The sequence below is a fragment of the Bos javanicus genome, chromosome 23, assembly GCF_032452875.1.
Source record: "Bos javanicus breed banteng chromosome 23, ARS-OSU_banteng_1.0, whole genome shotgun sequence".
In the NCBI taxonomy this organism is placed as follows: domain Eukaryota; kingdom Metazoa; phylum Chordata; class Mammalia; order Artiodactyla; family Bovidae; genus Bos; species Bos javanicus.
Window position 1 is genome coordinate 50578092 of NC_083890.1, and position 20483 is coordinate 50598574.

Consider the following 20483-nt stretch of genomic DNA (forward strand, 5'->3'; position numbering starts at 1 on the left):
CAGGAAAGATTTGGCTGGATGCATAAAAGCTCCTGGGCTTCCCTGGTGGCTCAGAGGGTAAAGAATCTGCCCGCAATGCGGGAGACCCAGGTTCGATGCCTGGGTCTGGAAGATCGCCTGGAGAAGGAAATGACACCCGACTCCAGTACTCTTGGCTAGAGAAGTCGCAGAGTCGGATGTGACTGATTGACTTGACTTCCTAGACTTGACTTCCTAGACTTGACTTCCTAAAAGCTCCTGCGCATTTGGAGAGATGCTGATGGGAGAGATGCCCACGGCAGAGGGGGAAGGGGCACAGAGGCGGGAGGCCTCAGTGGGGCTTTGCCGGGGCGGGGGTGCGGGGTGCGGGGTGCGGGGTGCGGGGTGCGGGGTGCGGGGTGGGGGGGGAGCGGCGGGGGGAATACTCGGCCCCGCCCCCCACCTCCACCCTCTGGTCTCTCTTGCAGACCCCGCGGTCAGCCCATCAGTCACCAGGATTCAGCAGTCAGCCCCTCAGTCACCAGCACGGACAGGTTGCTGCCACTTTGGGGAGTCGCCAGCCTGTGGAAAACACCTTTTCTTCCCAGCTCACAAGGCAAACGGGAGGTAAAGATAAACTTGGATGAAAACTTGGATGAAAACTTGGACGAAAGCTGACGATCTGATATGGGCGAATCACTGGAGCCGGCTGAGCAAAACTTGGAGATGGTGATTGTGTGTGAGGGTGTGTTGGGGGTGTGTTGGAGGTGTGGGGGACACACCCCTCGGACAAGTTGCTTCACGTGACCGGCAACCGGCCCTCGGTGCCCACCGTTTCTGCCGAGCTTCTTTAGACTTTCTAGAAGTGCAAAGCGCTGAAGGGCCTCGCCCTGGGTCTGACCACCCCGTCTCGGACGACGTGAGGTCGCCCAAGACACTGCAATTGAGTTCCAAAGCCTGAACTAACTTCCGAGTCTTGAACTCTGGCTTGAAGTTACCTCCCAGTGAGGACCATCATGCGGAGCGGGCGGCTGCGACCCCAGGTTCTCCCCCGGGCAGCTGCCCCGGGGCCACTCCCGAAAGCCCTGGGCTCAGCACGCGCCCAGCGCAGGCGGGGACGCTCTTCCCCGGGGCCCTCTCCCACCGCCGGCCCGGCCTGCTTCTGAGCAGTGGGTTCCCTCTCCTTCCGGGGGTGGGGGCCCTGGGGAGCCGGCGCGGGCCCGCCGCGTCGTCTGTCCCCTGCTGCGTCCGGGCAGTGGCGCGACTGGAATGCGCGGGGGACGCGGGGCGGGCGGCTCCGGCCTCGGGCCCGGCCCGGGGTGGACGTGCGGGCGGCGGGAACCCGCCAGACAGTCCCGGCGCCGGGGCCCCGGAGCGGTGCGCCCCGCCGCGCGTAAGTTCAGCTTCCACTCCCGCAGGTCGGGTGGGGCACGTAGCCCCCCGACCCGAGAGTTTCCCAAGATCGAGAAACGAGACGAGAACAGTCGCCACCCGGGGCCGGCTCAGTCTCTTCCGGGCCGGGCCGGCGGCTGGCGGCCCGGGGAGGGCGTTGGAGGGCGGGCGGGGCGCGGAGGCGGGGCCGGCGCTCGGGTTTCCGCTCCGCCCCGCGGCCTGGGGACCCGCGGCCCCAGCGGCGCGGGCTCTGGAGGCGGCGCGGGGCGCGGCGGCCAGGCCACCCCTCCGCCCGGAGGCGGGGACGGCGGAGGCGCCCTCGGCCTCGACGTCGGGACCGCGCCGCCCGCGATGGGAAGCGCCTTATAAGCCTGTGGCCGCGCCACCCCGGAGAGCGCGCGGACCCCGGCCCCGGGCCCCTACCGAGCCGGTCTCCGGACAGGTTAAGGAAGGACCTCGGCCCGTCCCCGGCCTCGGGCGAACCCGGAGAAACCGGGAGAAACCCCGGATCGCTCCAACTCTGGACAGACCTCGGACGGACCCCAGCCCGGGATAGATCCCGGCTGCAATCGGCTCCCGGCCCCGGACGGACCCCACGCGGACCCCGGCCGCTGGCGGACCCCGGACAAATTCCAGATCGCTCCGATTCTGGACAGACCTCGGACGGACCCCGGCCCCGGATAGACTCCGGCCGCGGGTGGACCCCGGACAGACCTTGGCCCGGAATAGATCCCGGCTGCAGACAGCTCCCGGCCCCGGACGGACCCCGCGCGGACCCCGGCCGCGGGTGGACCCCGGCCCGGGCGGGCGCGCCCCTGCCGGCTGGGGATGCGCGGCCCGCGGCATGGCCTCGGCGGTGTTTGAGGGCACGTCGCTCGTGAACATGTTTGTGCGCGGCTGCTGGGTGAACGGCATCCGCCGGCTCGTTGTCAGCCGGCGCGGAGACGAGGAGGAGTTCTTCGAGATCCGCACCGAGTGGTCGGACCGCAGCGTGCTCTACCTGCACCGCAGCCTGGCCGACCTGGGCCGCCTGTGGCAGCGCCTCCGCGACGCCTTCCCGGAGGACCGGCCGGAGCTGGCGCGCGCGCCGCTGCGCCAAGGTGGGCGTGGGCCCGGCCTGGAGGACTGGGTGGCTGAGGGTGTCAGGGGGCTCGGGGACCGAGGGCCTCGAGGTCTGGGAGGCAGGAGTGGGCTCGTGTAAAGTGCGAGAGGGGGCCTGCAGAGGCGCTTGTTAAGCCGGGATGGCAAGCGCTGGCGGGCGGGCGGGAGTCTGCGTGCGGGCCGAGGCAGGCGGGACGGGCGAGCCACCGGCCAGCCCCTGCGACCGCGGCCGGAGGGGCTGCGGGAGCCTTGGGGAAGAGTCAAGGACAGCGTCCCGCGGGGGGCGCGCCCTGTCTGGCGGCACCCCCCAACCCCGCGGGGCCGCTCCTCCTGTCCCTGGTGGCCCGGTGGCCGACAGCCTGAGTGCGAGGTGCCACGCGGCCTCTGTCCCTCCCCGGGAGGGGCCGCTGGGGTGGGTCCGCCTTGGGTTTGATGAACCGAGCCGCCTCCTCCAGGCCTTGTGACTTTCCTGGCTCTCGGGGACTGGGTGGCTTCCCATTTCGTCTCCGCGGCCCACGGTCTGGCCCTGGAGGCCGTGGAGAGGAGGCTGGAGGAGAGGGAGCCGAGGCTGAAGTTGAGGCTGGAGGGCTGGAGGGCTGGGCCTCCTCCCCACCCCACACGCAGGACCACCTGCCCCGCTGAGAAGGCCGGCGCTGTCCTCTGAACGCAGCCCAGGGACACCTTCAGGGGCGTCTCCCTGAGTTCTTGGGATACTCTCCACCCCCCTGGTGACAGCCCCGCCCCGAGTGTGAATTATCTGGGTAATTAGCTCATTCTCATGACACATCTTCTGGCAGACGCGTCACTTGGCAAGTCTCCCAACGCTGGCAAGTTTGCTGGCCCTGCCGCTGGAGTCTCAGGCTGATGGCTACTCTGGAGGGGAGTTCAATGCCATCCCAAGCATGGCAGCAGTTTACCTTGACTTGCTGTATGGGGGTGTGTGTGTATTACTGTATTTTCAATGTATCAATTGGATGCCCAAATCAGGAAAGCTTAGATGAAGGACCAGCTTTATTCAATGCCTTTCATCTTCTCTGGAATGGGGAGGGCCATAAGCAAACAGGTGCCCCCGAGAGCTAGCACAGAGGCTGCCTTTCCCTCCTCCCCTCATCCCCTCCCGGGCCTCCAGGTCTCACTGTCAGAGGACCCCACTCAGCGGTGCTCCGGGCTGGCTCCTCCCCTTAATGCAGGACTCCGCGCCCACTTTCCCTGTGTGGGTTGGCACGCGTGCCCCCTGTCTGGCAGTAGTAAGCCCTCCAGGGATGTGGCTCCTGTTGCCACCCTCAGTGGCTTCTGACGAGGGTCACAGGGGTTGGGGAGGAGGGCGCAGCTTCAGTTGTCTTGGGACCTGGTGAGGAAACGGAGCAGAAGGTGGGTGAGTGTGAGGTGTGAGTGTGAGTGTGACCCGCCATACACACACCCCCGCTGTGCACACACACACCCACATTGTGCAGAAGGTGGGTGACTGTGAGGCACATGACCCGCTGTGCACACCCACACCCCCATGCATACATGCACCCCCCATCGTGCACACATATACACACCCATCGTGCACACATACACCTACCTTGCACACATACATCCCCATCATGCACACCCACACCCGCCGTGCACACGCACACCCCATTGTGCACACACACCTGCCGTGCACACACCCCCATCATGTACACACACATCTGCCCCTACAGTGCACACCCACACCTGCCTTGCACACGCACACTCCCATTATGCACACCCATATCTGCCTTGCATGTGCACACTCCCATTATGCACACACACACCTGCCTTGCACACACAGGCCCCCATTGTGCACAGGCAGGCTCCCATCATGCACACCCACACCTGCTGTGCGCACGCACACTCCCATCATGCACACACATGCCTGCCGTGCACACGCACATCCGCTGTGCGCATGCACGCTCCCAGCTCTATCTCTGTGTGCAGGCTGCACTGGGTCAGTCCTGAGTTTCTGAAGTGTCAGCACAGAGAGTGCCTCTGCTGAGTGGGCACCCTCAGGGAGACAGGAAGAGCGTGGTCACCAGGGAGAAACCAAGACCCAGAAGGGATCGCATAGCTGCGTTTAAGCGTCTGAAGGGGAAAGCCACAAAGACGTGGGTATTACATGCGATGGGGTGCGGGGCAGTTAGAAGAGGACCAGGGTTGGGTGTGCATGCTCTCTAACGGCCGTGATGGACTGTGGGAACCATCATCCCAGCTAGAGTCCTGACAGTCGAGACAAGCGGGGAGACCGCCATCTGACTGGGGGGCCTCCTGCGAGGCCAGCTCCGCGCCTCTGGGGCCGAGGAGGGGCGACCTCACCGTCTGTCTGGGTCTCGGTTCTCTGCTTGGAGGCACGCCGCTGCCCCCAGCACCACCTGAGCATGTGGTACACCCACAGGAAGGCCTTTTCCTTCCTTCAATCCTTGTAAGTCCAGGGAAGTTGTTTGCTAAATAAAATACATCTCCATAAGGTCAAAGAAGAGTTCACTTTATTTCCAGGCAGATTCATTGTTTGCATAAAAAGATGGCCTGGAGGTCCAAACCATACACGCAAAAGGCATCCAGAAGCGGTGTTGGTTGAGCTGGCAAATGTTCTCAGTGTAATTCCCCATCAGAGGCCCTCAGTTTAAACTTATTGCATATTTCTGGGCTGGGTTAGATTGGCCCTCTTGTCTTTTTCAAAAGTTCTGTGAGCAAGTCTGGCTTTCAGAGCGCGTCCTGGCCGCTGGTGGCTGTTGTCAGCGGAAGACTGGGCACCTCCAGGGCACGGGGCAGCCCTGGCCCCGACCTGCCTCTGAGATCCCGCGTGCACTCAGGATGCGGAGCCCTCTGTCCTGGTCCCTGGGGAGCTGCGGTGGGAGCATGTTCTGTGCAGCGCGTGTACTGTCCCTGCATTCTGCATGCACCGGTGCTGCCTTGGCTGTCAGTCCGTGGAATGTGTGCGTTTCCGGTGAGGTATTAAACCCCTGTGTGCAGTGGCGGCTCGGGGCTCACCGGCCCACCTCCCTGGCCTTCCGTCTGGGCGAGGCAGCGCTCGGGACTTGTCCTGCTTCCTCTGTCCTTTTCCTTGGCATCTTGACCTTATGCTCCCCTGCGTCCGGATCTGATGCCTGCGTCCTTGTTTCCTTGTCCCCCTGCCAGGGGAGGGAGGCGGCTGCTTCCTGTGCATATTATCTCTGGGTGACCGAGGCATCCCTCTGCTTTTTTCCACACTCTGACACAGGTGGGCCAAGTCTCCAACTGAAATCTCCTCTGCGTAATACATTGGTTCAGGGCTTCCTGACCAGATGTGGCAAGGCCACTTGCCTGTTACATTGCTCACGTCTGGAAAGGTTTACGCTTTAAAAGACAATCATGCAGAATTTCCCAATGACTCCTTGGAGTTTTGGGACTATTTTGATCATATATATATATATATATATATTTTTTTTTACTAGCACCCATTTCAGGCCCTATACAGTCATCTCCACAGCAAGAGATTCTATTTCCAAAGTGGTCAGGTGATCTTTGGTTCCTGAATACTGTAATACCAACACTTTGGCTTTGTGTTCACTCTGCAAGTATCTCCCTGCCGCCTCTCCTGTGCTGGGCAGCTTCTAGGTGCTGAGGACGCAGCAGAGAACAAAATAGACAAACCCCTGCCCTCATGATTCTGTGTCTCGGTTTGAAGAATCTGATAATGATCAAGATAAGTTAAAAATATGGTAGATGGTTGTACATGTTCAGAAGAAAGGAATTCAAGGAGGGAAGGAGAGGAGCTGTAACTTGTTGGGGCAGGTGAAGGGTTCACTTTCAGATGGGCCGGTGGGGGGAGGGGGCAGAAAGGGACGTGAGTGCCTGGGATGGGGCTGCCAGCGCACGTGCAAAGGCCCTGAGGCGGGCGTGAGCCCCGGTGTCTGAGTAGTGAGAGGGCTGTTGTGGCTGGAGGGCAGGTGCCGGGTAGGGGTTGGGGGGGCAGTGGGCAGATTGCGCTCAGTGAGAGGCTCTTGCTGGAGATGGAGAGCGGGGAGCGCAGGGACTGGATGGACGGGCAGCCTGGCTGCCGTGCTGAGAAGGCTGGAGGAGGACCAGGGAAGGCGCCAGGGATGATATGTGTGTGGGTTTTAGTCGCTCAGTCATGACCTGGTCTTTGCGACCCCATGGACTGTAGCCCACCAGGCTCCTCTGTCCATGGGGATTCTCTAGGCAGGAATACTAGAATAGGTTGCCATTCCCTTCTCCAGGGGATCTTCCTGACCCATGGACTGAGCCCGGGTCTCCTGCATTGCAGACAGATTCTTTCTTTACCCTTTGAGCCACGAGGGAAGCCCAGGGAAGCTGTGGGAAGTGCTCAAAAACAGCTGGTCTGGGAGGGAGAGCCTGGGGTTTACTGAGAGGCCAGACGTGCCTGTGGGAGCGTCAGGGGAGGCAGAATACCGACTGGAGGAGCTGATAGAGGGCCCGGCTTTGAACGCGGAGTTTTCAGCGTTTCTCCAAATGAGGCCCCTCTTTGAGAGCTTGCGTGTGTGCTGGGGTGACGTCTGTTCACCCTTGCCCCTGGGGACCTGGATCTGCCTATGTCCTCACAGACCCTCTGTCAGACGTGGGGTGGAGGGAAGGTGTCCGGCACCTACCAGCTGGGCCCGGACGCCCCTGCCCACTGACAGCTCCAGGGACAGCGCTCACTCCCAGGCCCTGCTCTCAGGCGGACGGGGCACGGAGCTCCGTGCTTTCCCCAGGGAAGATCGCTGTCTGATTTGGGGGCCAACTGCAGGACCCCGAGTTCACTTTCTTGGTGAAAGTGGCTGAAGACACAGCAGCAGCTGCAGGGCTCCAGGCCTTGGAGCAGCGGTGTGAAGGTCACCTTCTCCCGCCCGGAGGGTGCCGCACTGGGGCTGGGGTCCTGCCCTGCCTGCACCTGGCGTGGCCCCCAGCCTGGCTTCCCTGCAGGGGGTCCCCCTCTTCCAAGGAGGGGGCCATTTTCCCTTCTCTGGGCATTTTGGGTAATCTCTCTGCTTCACAGACCTATTTTTGAACCTCTTCCATATATAGGGCCCCTGGCTTGAGCTGTGAGGCTCTGCCGTCCCCCAGGTCCCGAGGCGGCCACACCCGCCTCCTGGGAGCCGCTGTCCCGCCCTTCCTAATGCTGGGTTTCCTTTCCGAACCCGCTCCGGCTGTCACTCTGAGCCCCCTGTCCAGGCTCCGGACACTCCGCCCCTGTCGGTGGCACGTGGCCTGTGGTCTCAGCTCGCTGTGGGCCCAGGTGAACCAGGCCAGCTCCCGGTTGGGGAAGGAGCAGTCAGAAGCTCACGGCCGTCGCTGGCTCTGGAGCTTCTCGGCTGTGACCCCTTCCCACCAGATGTCCACAGGAAGGCCTGGCCCTGCCTCTCAGCACCGGGCCCTGCTGGTAGCACCCGGCTGCCCTGGGGCTGGCCCCCGGGATGCGGTCCTCTTCTCTTTGTAAAATAGCTTGGGCCTGCTGTGACTGCGCTGTGTGTTTTTATCCATGCTTTCCCAAGAGGTAGAAGGTGCCTGTGGTTGGGGGCCTTCAAAGCCAGGGAAGGTGGGTGTGTGGTGACGGCAGAACCGTGAGACGCGGGCTGGGTGTGCCCGCTCTGTGGGGCTCCGCCTGGAGCTGCAGGAGGGGCTGTGGGAGCGATGCGGGAGCGACCGTGAGCGAGCACTCAGCGTTGCCAGGGCTTGGTATCATCGTCCCACTAAAATCATTCTCATGGGTGCTTTTGTTCGTGTTTACTTCCCTGGGTGACTGGAGGCTTCCATCAGCCCTTCTGGTCACCAGGGCTGAAAAGAGGCTCCCGGGAAGTCCCCTGGTGCGCCCGCCTGGGGACGCCTCCCTGTGGTCATGTTGGTCTCGTGCCCGTCGTCCTGGCCAGCCCGGGGACAGGGTCTTGTCATCCGGTGCCCATCACCTGATGCAGCCCAGGGCTTCCTGTTTGAGGGCCTGGGGCGGGTCTGTTTATTCCTTAAATTCCTTCCGAGTTTTAAGGCAAACTAAGGCTCAGCGAGTGGCTCCTTAGGCATGCTGAGTCTGAAGTTGAGTAAGGAATTCTGCTCGTGGTTGGAGGAGAAGGAGGCGGCCTGGGGAAGGAGGGCTTGGTGCGAGGGGAGCGCCTCACAGGCGTGGGAAGAAGCCAAGCAGTCTTCCCTCAGCCAGCTCCCGGGTCTCCAGACGCGTTGCCTCGTGTCTGCCCTCTGTCTCCACTGCCTGCTCTCCCTGCCCTTCTTCGTCCTTGGGAGGATCGGGGGAGAAATTCCCGGCCCCCAGTGTCACCGTGAGCGTCACTGGGCCAGGGAGGCCAACAGTGGGGAGGACTGAGCCTCGTGTGCAGCAGGGGGAGCCCAGGGCAGAGACTGGAGCCCCAGCGCTGAGGTGGGAGGCCGCAGTCCACCTGGGGAGAGCGGGCTGCGGTCTGGACCCTGAGTGTACCGAAGAAGAATCACCTGGGTCAGCTCTCGAGCTCACTGAGTGAGTCCCCGCCGCTTTTACCCTGACTGTCTATACAGACAACACATATTTAGGAAGTTATCATGGAGAGTTTTCCTGGAAAATTTAAAACGCTTTGTTTCCAAAATTTGATTACACTGTGCCCTGGTGGCTCAGTGGTAAAGAATCTGCCTGCCAATGCAGGAGATGCAGACTCGATCCCTGGGTTGGAAAAAACCCCTGGAGAAGGAAATGGCAACCTACTTCGGTATTCTTGGCTGGAAAATCCCATAGTCAGAGGAGCCTGGCAGACTACAGTCCATGGGGTCGCAAAAGAGTCAGACACGACACAGGGACTAAACAGCAACGGCAGCTTTTAAAGCATGTTTATCTCTTGTGCAGACAAGGTGACTCTGCATTCCTCACCTTGTCCAGCCGTCTGCTTCTCTGGACAGTGAAGGGTGGACTTTTGAAATGCAACGTCTTACTTGATTTGGTCAGAGAGTTCACGTCACAGAAGATTTCCCCGGGGCTCTGTCATGGGTCTCCAGTCGAGAGACTTGCATTCTCTGGGTGACGGACTTGCCTTCCCAACTGACCCGAGAAGGATCTGTGTTCACACCCAGAACTTAAGGGGCCCCAGGCGCTCAGCTGGATTCCGCCCCGAGCCCATCCCTGGAGGCTGGCATGGTCACCGGGGCCTCCGCCAGGGAAGTGGGGTGTGGGGCCCGGTGTCGGCGGCGAGAACGGTGGTCCGTGTCTGCTCAGAGCCTGATCTTTGTGCTTGTACCAGCGCGCTCAGTTTGGGTTCCGAGAACGAGTTGGTGTTCGTGTTCGTATAAAGACCTACCCTGGAACTCACAGAAGCTCATGTCGTGGTCTTGCTTCTCAAGACTGCGGCAGTTTGGACAGAAAGGGCCCCCTGGCTGCTCTAGCCTGAATTTTAACCCCGGAAAAGGATGTGAAATCAACATACTGAAATTTACGTACAGTCGTGTTATCAGTCTTTGGGTTTCAAATTGTTAACTGTTTTGGGCGACGTCTGGATAAACTTCTCACATCAGAAGCTGTGTAGAGTGAACTTTTAAAATTGACGTTGTATTAGTGACTGTGCTTTATCAGAAACGAGACCGTTTTCCAGGACGGTGAAATGTTCCGAGCCAGTTTCCTGCGCCGACGACGTGGATGCGGCGGGTCCTCGCGGGCTGCTGGAGCCCTCTGCTGGCTGGCCCTGGAATGACAACAGCCCATAATCAAGAGGCCTTGGAGTTTCTCTGCCCAACCTTGCAAATTCAAAACCACCGAACCCTCCTGCAGTTTTTAGAACCGCGATCTCAGACAGTAAAACTGGGTCAAACAAGATTGCCACAGTTTTTGCTTCATCAACAATATTTGGAATACAAAAGCTAACGTTCCTAGACAATCCCAAATTATTGTACTTCAGCACATTTTTAAAAATAAAATTTAAAATCCTTACTGTAAACAAGTGACATTTGGAAGAGCGGTACCAGTCAGTAAAAGCCAAAGCTGTCGATCACAGAGGAAGAACGCAGCAGGTAGAGCAGGAAGCCCCCAGCTGCGTGTGCTTGGTCTGGGGTCTCAATGTGCCATCTGTCCTGGGCAACGATGCGGTCTCCAGGTACCCGTTGTGTTCCCTGCCATCTCCCCACCCCACCCCCCACCCCTCACCCCCACCCACCCCCACCTCCCCATCCCCCACCTCCCCATCCCCCACCACCCCATCCCCCACCTCCCCATCCCCTACCCCTCACCCCCACCCACCCCCACCTCCCCACCCCCCACCTCCCCACCCCCTACCCCTCACTGCCACCCACCCCTCACCTCCCCACCCCACCCCCACTTTACAAATAACCAAAGGACAGTGATTTCCAGGCCCAGAAGAAGAGGGAAATGTGGGCCCTGGAGTGTGGAGAGGGCCCGGCCCTTGGAGGCCACGTGGCTGGTGGTGACCCCTCCCTGCTCTGATGTGAGGTTGGGACAGGGGCTCTGCAGCAGCAGGGGGCAGCCTCTCAGAGGCACCCAGCGGAATCTATTGCCACAGCCCCCCCCAGCCCTGGGAAGAGGCCAGAGTCCTGGTCATTCACATGGACAGGTTCCCTCGGAGGAAGGAGGGCTTGCCTCAGGAACGCTGGTCCCAGCCGGCTTGGTGGTCTCTGGGACGCTGGTCCCAGCCGGCTTGGTGGTCTCTGGGCGTCTGTTTTGGGGAAACAAAAGTGCCCCATTGAAAAGCCAGAGCGTCACACCATCGCCTGTCCCTCTGCTCTTGCTGGAGGGATTCTGGCAGCTTCTTTCCTGTTGAAATGTCTTCAGCCCCTCTTGTCTTGAAGTGTTTTGTTTCCTAGGAGCACCATTTGGCTTCCCCTCTGGGGCTTCCCAGGTGGCGCTAGTGGTAAAGAACCCGTCTGCCAATGCAGGACGTGTAAGAGACGCGGGGTCAGTCCCTGGGTCGGGAAGATCCCCTGGAGGAGGGCATGGCAACCCACCCCATTGTTCTTGCCTGGAGAGTCCCATGGACGGAGGAGCCTGGTGGGCTACAGTCCACGGGGTCACAGAGAGTCGGACACGACTGGGCTGAGCACACGTGTGCACACACAGACGTCACTGCTGCAGCCTGGCCATCATGTGCTTTCTCCACTTGTGGCGGGGTGGTTTCCGTGTCTGTGAGACAGCTCACAGGAGTGGCTCTGAATGTTACCTGTGGCTCTTGAGAAGAAACTAAAGCTGCTCGACCATGCTTACTGACTGTCATCATCATGTAGTTTCCTTTGGCTGTTTTCCTTTCTTTTCCCCTGCTTGTCCTCACTTCTCTGATTAAACTTATCCATTGGCTAAAGTTTTTCCACAGACAGAATTCAGGCTGAGGACACAGGGTGGGGCAAGAACTACCGGGTCCCACTCAGAATGAGGGCACAGGGTCACAGGGCACGAGCTGGGCAGGGTCCCCAGGGTCTGTGCCCCGAGCTGGAACGCGATGTGTTACTGGAAGTCTGACGAAGCACCTGTTGCCTTTCTCTGCTTCCTTCTGGAAGCAGGTCAGCAGGAAGGTGAAGCTACGGGGCACCCAGTAAGTCTGGATGCCAGATAAACAGCGAATAACCTTCAGTGCGTCTGCCCACACGCCCGCGTCAGCCACTGTGTCGGAAGTGCACGTCGCCCTGGGCGTCCTGTGCGCTGCGTCCTGATGCTGGAGCCCTGCAGGAAGGTCAGCGGAGAACAGAGTGTGTTCACCGACCCAGGGGCACCCTTGGTGGTTATGAACCCAGCGGCGGGCTTTATGTCCTGGAAGTGAGCATAAATGTGCTGTGTGCGTTGGCCATGCACAAGGCTGATCTTCCTGTATCGTCCTTACAGAACATAAAAACACGAGGACCTGAGTGACTTAACGGCGGTATTCTAGGTGTCATAAAAGCTGAGATGTGATGGTTTTCTTGTCTAAGAACAAAGAAGCACCTCATGCGGATGATTTATACAACTGTCCTCTCTAAAAACAACTTTTCAGAGGATTTTTGCAGTATCCCTCTTTCCCTCCGTAGACTTGCCCGCAGCGGGAGAAGGATGGCAGAGCTGTGTGGAGTGTGTGTGTGTGTGTGTGTGTGTGTCTGGAGTGTGTGTATGTGTGAGTGTGAGTGTGTGTGTGTGTGTGTGTGTGTGGAGTGTGTGTGTGTGTGAAATGTGTGTGTGTGTGAGTGTGTGTGTGTGTGTGAGTGTGTGTGTGTGTGTGTGTGAAATGTGTGTGTGTGTGTGTGAAATGTGTGTGTGTGTGTGAGTGTGTGTGTGTGTGTGTGTGTGTGTGTGAAATGTGTGTGTGTGTGTGAAATGTGTGTGTGTGTGTGAGTGTGTGTGTGTGTGTGAGTGTGTGTGTGTGTGTGTGAAATGTGTGTGTGTGTGTGTGAAATGTGTGTGTGTCTGGAGTGTGTGTATGTGTGAGTGTGAGTGTGTGTGTGTGTGAGTGTGTGTGTGTGTGAGTGTGTGTGTGTGTGAGTGTGTGTGTGTGTGTGTGAGTGTGTGTGTGGTGTATGTGTGGAGTGTTTGTGTGTTTGTGAAGTGTGTGGTATTTTGTGTGTGTGTGTGTATGTGTGTGGACTTCTAAACAAGCACCAGGCGTGGGAGGATGTGTCCTGAGACCCTGAGACTCTGCCCCGGGCATAGCTTCTTCCCTTCCTGCTGCCCCCAGCCTGCTGGGCGGCGGTGGGGCGGGCAGCCTGGGAGAGAGGGGTGGCTCAGCCCCGTCTGTCTGCCAACGGCTGAGGCGCCCGCCACGCGGTGGGTGGCACAGGGTGTGTGGACCCGAGTCTGGGCCCTGCGGCCAGCTGCCTGGGCCCTGCTGCCAGCTGCCTGGGCCCACGTGGCCGAGAGCACTGGTCAGGACCAGACAGGCCACTGATGAGCAGACCCCGGGTCAGCAGGTGAAGGGGCACTGGCCTGTCTCCAGGAAGTTCAGGGACCAGCTCCTGACCTTGGCTGGACGTCCTCGACTCCGGCTGATGCGAGGGGCCTCTGAGTCAGGCAGTTTAGGAAGTTAATTTTATCTCAATGTGGACTTAGTGAGTTGCCTGCAAAATGAACAACCATTCTCCTATCAAACAAAACCGGGACTTCTGAAAACTGAGATTCAGTGACTGAAAGTAATTCTGGGATGCCAGCCTCTGTGGTTTGGGTCCCGGGTCACGTGACATGTCCTGGGAATCCGCGTTGCTGCTTCCCTGGGAAGCTGATGTGAAGGGCTGGTCCTGGGAAGGTCGGTGCTCTGCACGGCTCACAGGGAAACGGAAATGCACCCCAACTCTGTGCTGTTCAGTTCAGTGGCTCAGTCGTGTCCGACTCTTTGCGAGCCCATGGACTGCAGCACTCCAGGCCTCCCTGTCCGTCACCAACTCCCGGAGCTTGCTCAAACTCATGTCGATCGAGTCGGTGATGCCATCCGGCCATCTCATGCTCTGTTGTCCCCTTCTCCTCCCGCCTGTTGGCTCTAGTATTTTAAAGACTAAGCACTGCGATTTCTAGTAGCCAGTCAAGACGTCTGGTAACTGGAATGAGGGGTAGAAGCTCAGATCCCTGGAAGATGCCATGAGTCATGCCCATGCTGGTTTTTTCTGAGTAAAGATCTGGTTTTTCCCTTCTAAACCCCAGATCTAAATGACTTCTCTAGCATGGGCTCCATTTCCAAGGGCCCTGTGGTCACCTTGGCTGTGTCACGGGGCAGGGGGAGGCAGCTTCCCTGGCTGCAGCCACCACACTGTGGGGGCCAGGGTCTGCCCTGCCCACCGTGCAGGGTGTAGATGGAGCTGGCCTGACTGTCCCACTCAGAGAGGCCTTCGGTGGTCTCTCTGTGGATTTCAGACGGCCCCTCTTCAGCACATACCTTCATCACTGTTTGGGTCGTTGAAACCTGATCTGGGGCTGAGGACCAGGCTCTCAGGGCAGGACTGAGCCCACGTGAGGCTGAGTGCCCTTCCCAGAGGGCCCTGAGTGCCCTTCTGTGGAGGGCGACCCCAGGGTGGCGTCCCTGCTGTGGGCTGCCCGTTGGTCTGTATTTCATTTGGGAGCCCCCGTCCTGGTCTGCTTCTCTGATGGAGGCGTTTCTGCTTCGACCCCAGGACTGATCGCCATAAAGGACGCCCATGACATCGAGACCAGGCTTAACGAGGTGGAGAAGCTTCTCAAGGCCATCATCAGCATGCCTCGCAAGGTGGGGGTGCGGGCCGAGGGGGCAGGGCGCTGGGTGGGCAGGTGGGGTGGCGGGCATCCTCCTGGAGGCGTGGAGGACAGGGCGGGGCCAGGAGCCTAGGAGAGGGTGCGTCCTTGGGCTCTGGGAGCTCCAGTGTTCTCTCCCCCCGGGAAGAAGCGGAAGCAAGGGGCTCACAGTTTACTGGAACGTGAGGGGGACGTGTGTGAAGCGCCAGCGCAGTCCTGGCCTGCGTTGTTCCCGTGGTCCCCATCCTGCCTGCCCTGGGGCGCGGGGACGTGGCCCATGCCATCCCGCCAGCAGGAGGAACGTGTGTAGGAAGGAAAATGTTTCTTCCCAGTACTCCAGGTCAGAAGTTGTGCTCACCTTCTTCGAAAGGTCGCCCCTGGATCAGGTGTTAAAGAACGACAACGTGCATAAAATTCAGTGCGGCTTTCAGAGTCCGGTGAAGATCTCAGGTGAGAGTGCAGGGAAGGCGCCGGGTGGGTGTGGGTGCGGCGCTGCCGTGCGCGGCCGAGGGGCCCGGAAACCTTCCCAGCCCTGTCCACGAGCTGGGCACGCCTGCCCCCCTGGGGGTCCGGAAGGCAGAAGCAGAGGGCGGGGCTGCTTCCAGATCTCGTGAAGCGGTGTGCTTCTCCGTGCTGGCCCGCTGCCTGCTTCCAAAGGTGTGTAAATCAGAACTTACTTTAAAAAAACAGTCTGTGAGGAAAGCATTAGTGCGGCGTCTTGAAGCGAATGGCTGGACTCCATCACCAAGCGCAAAAGCGCGAGTTCGGCTCGCTCAGCGTTGCCTTTGCTCTGGGCTTTAGGGCGGGGGGGACAGAGAGGGACACTCGGCGTGCGGCTCCTCAGCGTGCACCTTGGGCCGCGCCTTCTGGCAAAAGTCAGCAGCGGGAGGAGACGGGCAGCTGTCCTACAGGTCTCAGGGGAGCGAGGGCGGAGCCAGGGCTCAGCCCGCTGGCAGCTTCCTCTGATCCGGGCTGCAAGTGCCATCACAGCACTAGACTCTTTCCTCGGTGCTGCAGGCGAGGCTCCGAGGAGCATTTTGTAGGGAGAGGTCTGTCCCGGGAGCCTAGGGACTTGTCTGGGCTGAGCGAGGTCGTGTGGGACCACCCCCTGGGGGGACGGGGAGGGTGCTCCCACCGGAGGTAAGATGTACCTTCGTCGTTCACCGAGTGAGGAAATGAATGTATCCAGATGAGAAGAGGGCCAGTTCAGGAGTCCTTTCCACGGCACGATTTCTTACGGCAGCGCCGCCAGCCCCTGAGGTCCCAGCCGCTGAGAGCCGCCCTGCTCCCCAGCCTCGGCCCATGTTCGGGGTGTGCACAGACTCGGGGGTCCCCAGGCACGGAGTCTGCAGCAGCCGGGCTCCCCCCCCCCGGGGACGCGTTGTCAGTACCCACGTGCGCCACCCCGTATCTGACTTCCTGGCTCGTTGATTTGTTGATTTCCTGTGGTCCTGGGCAGGTTGGGACGTGGCCCCTCTGGGTCTCCCGTCAGTGCGGAGCCACCCTCGAAACAGGCCCTCAGCCTCCTCCCCGCCGGGCCTGTCTCCTCTCTCCCACAGGCCCGCTCGTGCACATCCACTCTGGTGGTGCTAAATTCCCTCGTCCTGAAAGGGCCCTGGCCCTCTCTCACCACCCTTCCTCCCAGACGTCTCTGACGTGGCCTCCCTGGAGGCGATGCAGCCTGGGGGGCAGCCCTGCCTTGACTCACTCACCCTCCAGGTTGACAGGCTGGGGGCCAGGCCTCCACGAGGTGGCGCTAGGTGCTCGTGGCATAAGGACCAGCCACCTCCCAGGGCCTTGGTTCTGGCAAGTGCTCTGGCCTCTTTGGCGAGGCTTTGGGTCAGTGGAACCGGAAACATTCTTCACACCATGTTAATCTAAAAGCTTGTTACCAACTCTAAGAAAGCTGTGCAGCTTAAAAGGAAGCATACACCTTTGAATTTATATCAGCCACAAAACCCAGAGTATTCAGGTTTGGGAAGCCTGGAAATATAATTTTTTATTACTACTAAGTCACTTCAGTCATGTCCGACTCTGTGTAACCCCATAGATGGCAGCCCACCAGGCTTCCCCGTCCATGGGATTTTCAAGGCAAGAGTACTGGAGTGGGGTGCCATTGCCTTCTCCGAACTTTTTATTAGCCAGGCATTTGTACACTCTCAGCCTTAATTTTCACCAGCGTTTGTTAGATTCTTTATAAAAACTCTCTCATTTAACGCCCCCCCCGCACAGTGCCACTCAGGATAGACACTGTTATTCCCATTTTACAGGCTGCTTCTGCTGCTGCTAAGTCGCTTCAGTCGTGTCTGACTCTGTGTGACCCCATAGACGGCAGCCCACCAGGCTCCCCGTCCCTGGGATTCTCCAGGCAAGAACACTGGAGTGGGTTGCCATTTCCTTCTCCAATGCACGAAAGTGAAAAGTGAAAGTCAAGTCACTCAGTCGTGTCCGACTCTTAGCAACCCCATGGACTGCAGCCCACCAGACTCCTCCATCCATGGGATTTTCCAGGCAAGAGTACTGGAGTGGGTTGCCGTTGCCTTCTCCGATTTTACAGGCTAAGAAACAGCAAAGAGTAACCTCCTTCGCAGGCTTAAGTGGTAGAACTGGAGTTTCCTGGAGGCCCAGCTGGCTTCTCTTCACCGACAATTAAGGAATGATTTGCAGCAAATGTGTTTTGGGGTCTGGCTCCATCTTCTAGATTCCACGTCCTAGAACTGCAAGTCTCACACTTAATAAAGACTAGGAGCTTCCTGTATGAGGTGACTCTATTTGCAGCAGTCATGTTTGTTTTCACTTGTAGGGCCCCTCCCCGCCCAGTTCCCCTGGAGAGGGTAGGAGAGAGGATTTGGGGTTGTCAGCTGGTGTGCTGAGGTCGCTGAGGTTTTACATGCTTCCTGGGGCAGATTTGAGTCAGTTAAAAGCAGAAAAGAAGGTGGTCCTGGGGGCTCCCCTGTGGTCCAGTGGTTAAGATCCACACTCCCAAGGCAGGGGGGCTGGGGTCAATCTCTGGTCAGGGAACTAAGATTCCACGTGCTGCACGATGCGGCCCCCAAAATTGTTTTTTAATTAAAAAAAAAAAAAGTGGCTCTGTGCTGTCCTGCGTTTCGAGCTGTGAGGTTGGGGGTCTTTCTCCCGCTGTCAGGGCTCGTCCCCTGTGGGCCTCCTCTTTGCACCGGGTGGTGCCGTTGACCCTGGTGGGTCCAAGCACCGACTTCTTGCTGGTTTTCGGCTCCTGACTCACGAGCCGTCTCATGGTGGGCTGTGGGTGGGCTCCACCAGGAGGGGCGGTCGGGGACAAGCCGCTTGCTGGTGCCGCTCACGGGGGGCAGGTCCAACGGCCCACCTGGAAGGGCCACTGAGACATGCACTACCCCTTCTCCAGAATGTCAGAGGAAACTTCAGCCGTTACTCGGCAAACCTGATTGATGAACAGTCATTTTGTCCTGGGAGCGGGAGGAGGAGTCTAGTTTTCTGCCTTCTGTTTTGCGTAGTTCCCCTAAGTGTCTTCCTACGGAGAGAAGCTGAGAAAACTGAGATCCAAGTACCTAAAATGCCTATAAAGATTACAAGCAGACACGAAATTACAGCCTCACTTGTTTAAAAAGAGCAAATCTGTCCATGGGGATAAAATAATCTAAATGGTGATTACAGTATAAGAAATAAAAGGAAACAGTGCCCCAGACAACCAGGGCATCAGACACCTGCTGAGATGGCAGCACAGGGTGTCCTGTGGCCTGACCAGGGCAGAGAACGCTGCTGTGAGCTGTCCGCATGCGTCAGGGCCTGCGTGGAAGACGGTGGTCCCTTGGGAAAGCAGCAGGAATCTGGAGTGTTTTTAAGCACGTTTTTAAAGTGAGGTAGGTGGAAGGCCTGAGCATGGGACTTGCTGACCAGGGTTGGTGGCTGTGGGCTAGCCAGCGTTCAGGCAGCTGCCACCCTGGTACTGCCCCCCAACCCCACCCCCCGGTGCCTATTCTTGGGGTCTGTGGTCTGCTGAGGGAAGGGCAGGGCATGCAGTCCAGGAAGTGTCAGCCGGAGGACGTGGACGAGAAGAAATGCGTGACCCCAAATGTCAGAACTTCAAACCCTGACCCCCTTGTGAATTACCTCCCCCGTTGCTCTCGTTTTCAGAAATCATGAGGTCCAATGGATTCTGCTTAGCAAATACGGAAACGATCGTTATTGACCACAGTATTCCGAACGGCAAAGACCAGCACGGGGCCGTGGACCCCGCGGAGCACCTGTAAGTGGGCTGATTGTCTCTGGCAGGGCCCAGCTGGGTCCGCGGGTTCTGCCCCGTCTGTGCTCACGGGCTGGGAGCCTGCACTCCGCGGGCAGCCCTTCCCCTCCTGGGGGCTGGCTCGGGCGGCCGGGGGTCAGGCGCCCGCCCAGCCTCACCGCCTGCCTCCCCGCGCAGGTTTGAGGGCGGGGGCGAGCTCCCCGCCGAGCTGGAGGACGGGGACGACCCGGCGGCCTACGTCACCAACCTGTCTTACTATCACCTGGTACCCTTCGAGACGGACATTCTGGACTGAGCCCCCCGGGCGCCTCCCCCCGCCGCCCGGGACCTGCCCCCTCGAGCCTGGACGGGCCACAAGTGCCTGCGAGACGGCCCGGGCCAGGACTGGACACCCGGCCTCCCCTGGGAGGCCACCCTCCCCCACGTGCCCCCCTGGACCAGCGCACAGGACGTTTCAAGTGAGACCTTGCTGGGTCCCCGGGTTCTGGACGACACGGGGGGTGGTTCTGTCACCCAGGTTTCTCGGGACCAGGATGTGCGGCTTCCAGTCCTGCCTCCTACCTTCTTCCCAGAAGCTGTGGGCTTCGTGTCAGCCCAGGGGTGTTGGCAGAAGGTTGGTCGTGAGTGGGGTATCGGCTGCGGGCACAGGGGACCCGCTGACCGGTGCCCGCATGGGGGACAAAGAGAGGATGGAGCCCACCTGGCCTCTTGCGAGGGGTGAGGACGCTGGGGCCCCGGGCGGCCGGGGGCCATTCCCCTGCCCGTCACCAAGCTCGCGATGATGCAGCCACTGCGTCAGCCTGAGAAGACGGGAGCCGGGAGGTCACCGAGGGCCCTGGCGGGTCCCCCGCTGCCCTCAGGGAGGGTCTGGGTTCTACGTGTTCATCTCCTCACAGAGTCTACTAATGACCAGAATTTGCTCATGTAAATAATAGTAAATTATTGAGAATCCTAATTCTTTTACACAATCTGTTTTTTAATCTATTTTCATGAAATAAAACACATTGCTCTCCTCTGATCTGTTTACCATGTGGCTCTTGTCCCTGCCCTGGGGCCAGGAGACCCCGTACACCACCCGGCCGGCCGGCCGCCCCAGCACTCGCTGTCCTTTAGGAAGTGTGTTCTCGCCCTGGGGAGTGATCTGTGCAAAAAACAAGTGAAAGTTGCTCAGTCGTGTCCAACTCTGTGACCCCATGGACTACCAAGTGCATGGAATTCTCCAGGCCAGAATGCGGGAGTGGGCAGCCTTTCCCTCCTCCAGGGGATCTTCCCAACTCAGGGATCAAACCCGGGTCTCCCACATTGCAGGCAGATTCTCTAACAGCTGAGCTACCAGGGAAGCCCAAGAATCCTGGAGTGGGTAGCCGATCCCTTCTCCAGCGGATCTAAACTGGAAAGGAAACAGGCAGTGTGTGCTTTTGACTTTGGGTCTCCCCTTCCTGCAAGCTCCCCACTGGCGGCCCCGGGAAGCCCCTCCTGTGAGCCGGCGGGCAGCAGATGGCCTTCCCGTGGCCTCCACACCTCCCTGGCCTCCAGCCTGCTTCCTAATAGGCAGTCAGGTGGCCGACAGGGTCAACAGTTGCCTTCCTCTCTTGGGGGTCAAATTCAGTTCTGAATGGAGGGGGCCTCCTCCTGGCAGGGTTAGAATCA

General features: G+C 59.4%; 1 protein-coding gene across 1 annotated transcript; it reads left to right on the plus strand.

Moving 5' to 3' along the window:
- Nucleotides 1-1600: 1600 nt before the first annotated feature.
- Nucleotides 1601-19851, plus strand: PXDC1 (PX domain containing 1). Its single transcript, XM_061398967.1, has 5 exons — nucleotides 1601-2450; nucleotides 14494-14585; nucleotides 14923-15040; nucleotides 18725-18836; nucleotides 19011-19851. Exons 1-5 carry the CDS (start codon nucleotides 2195-2197, stop codon nucleotides 19126-19128), a joined length of 696 nt encoding a protein of 231 aa, XP_061254951.1. The 5' UTR covers nucleotides 1601-2194; the 3' UTR covers nucleotides 19129-19851.
- The last annotated feature ends 632 nt before the right edge of the window (nucleotides 19852-20483 follow it).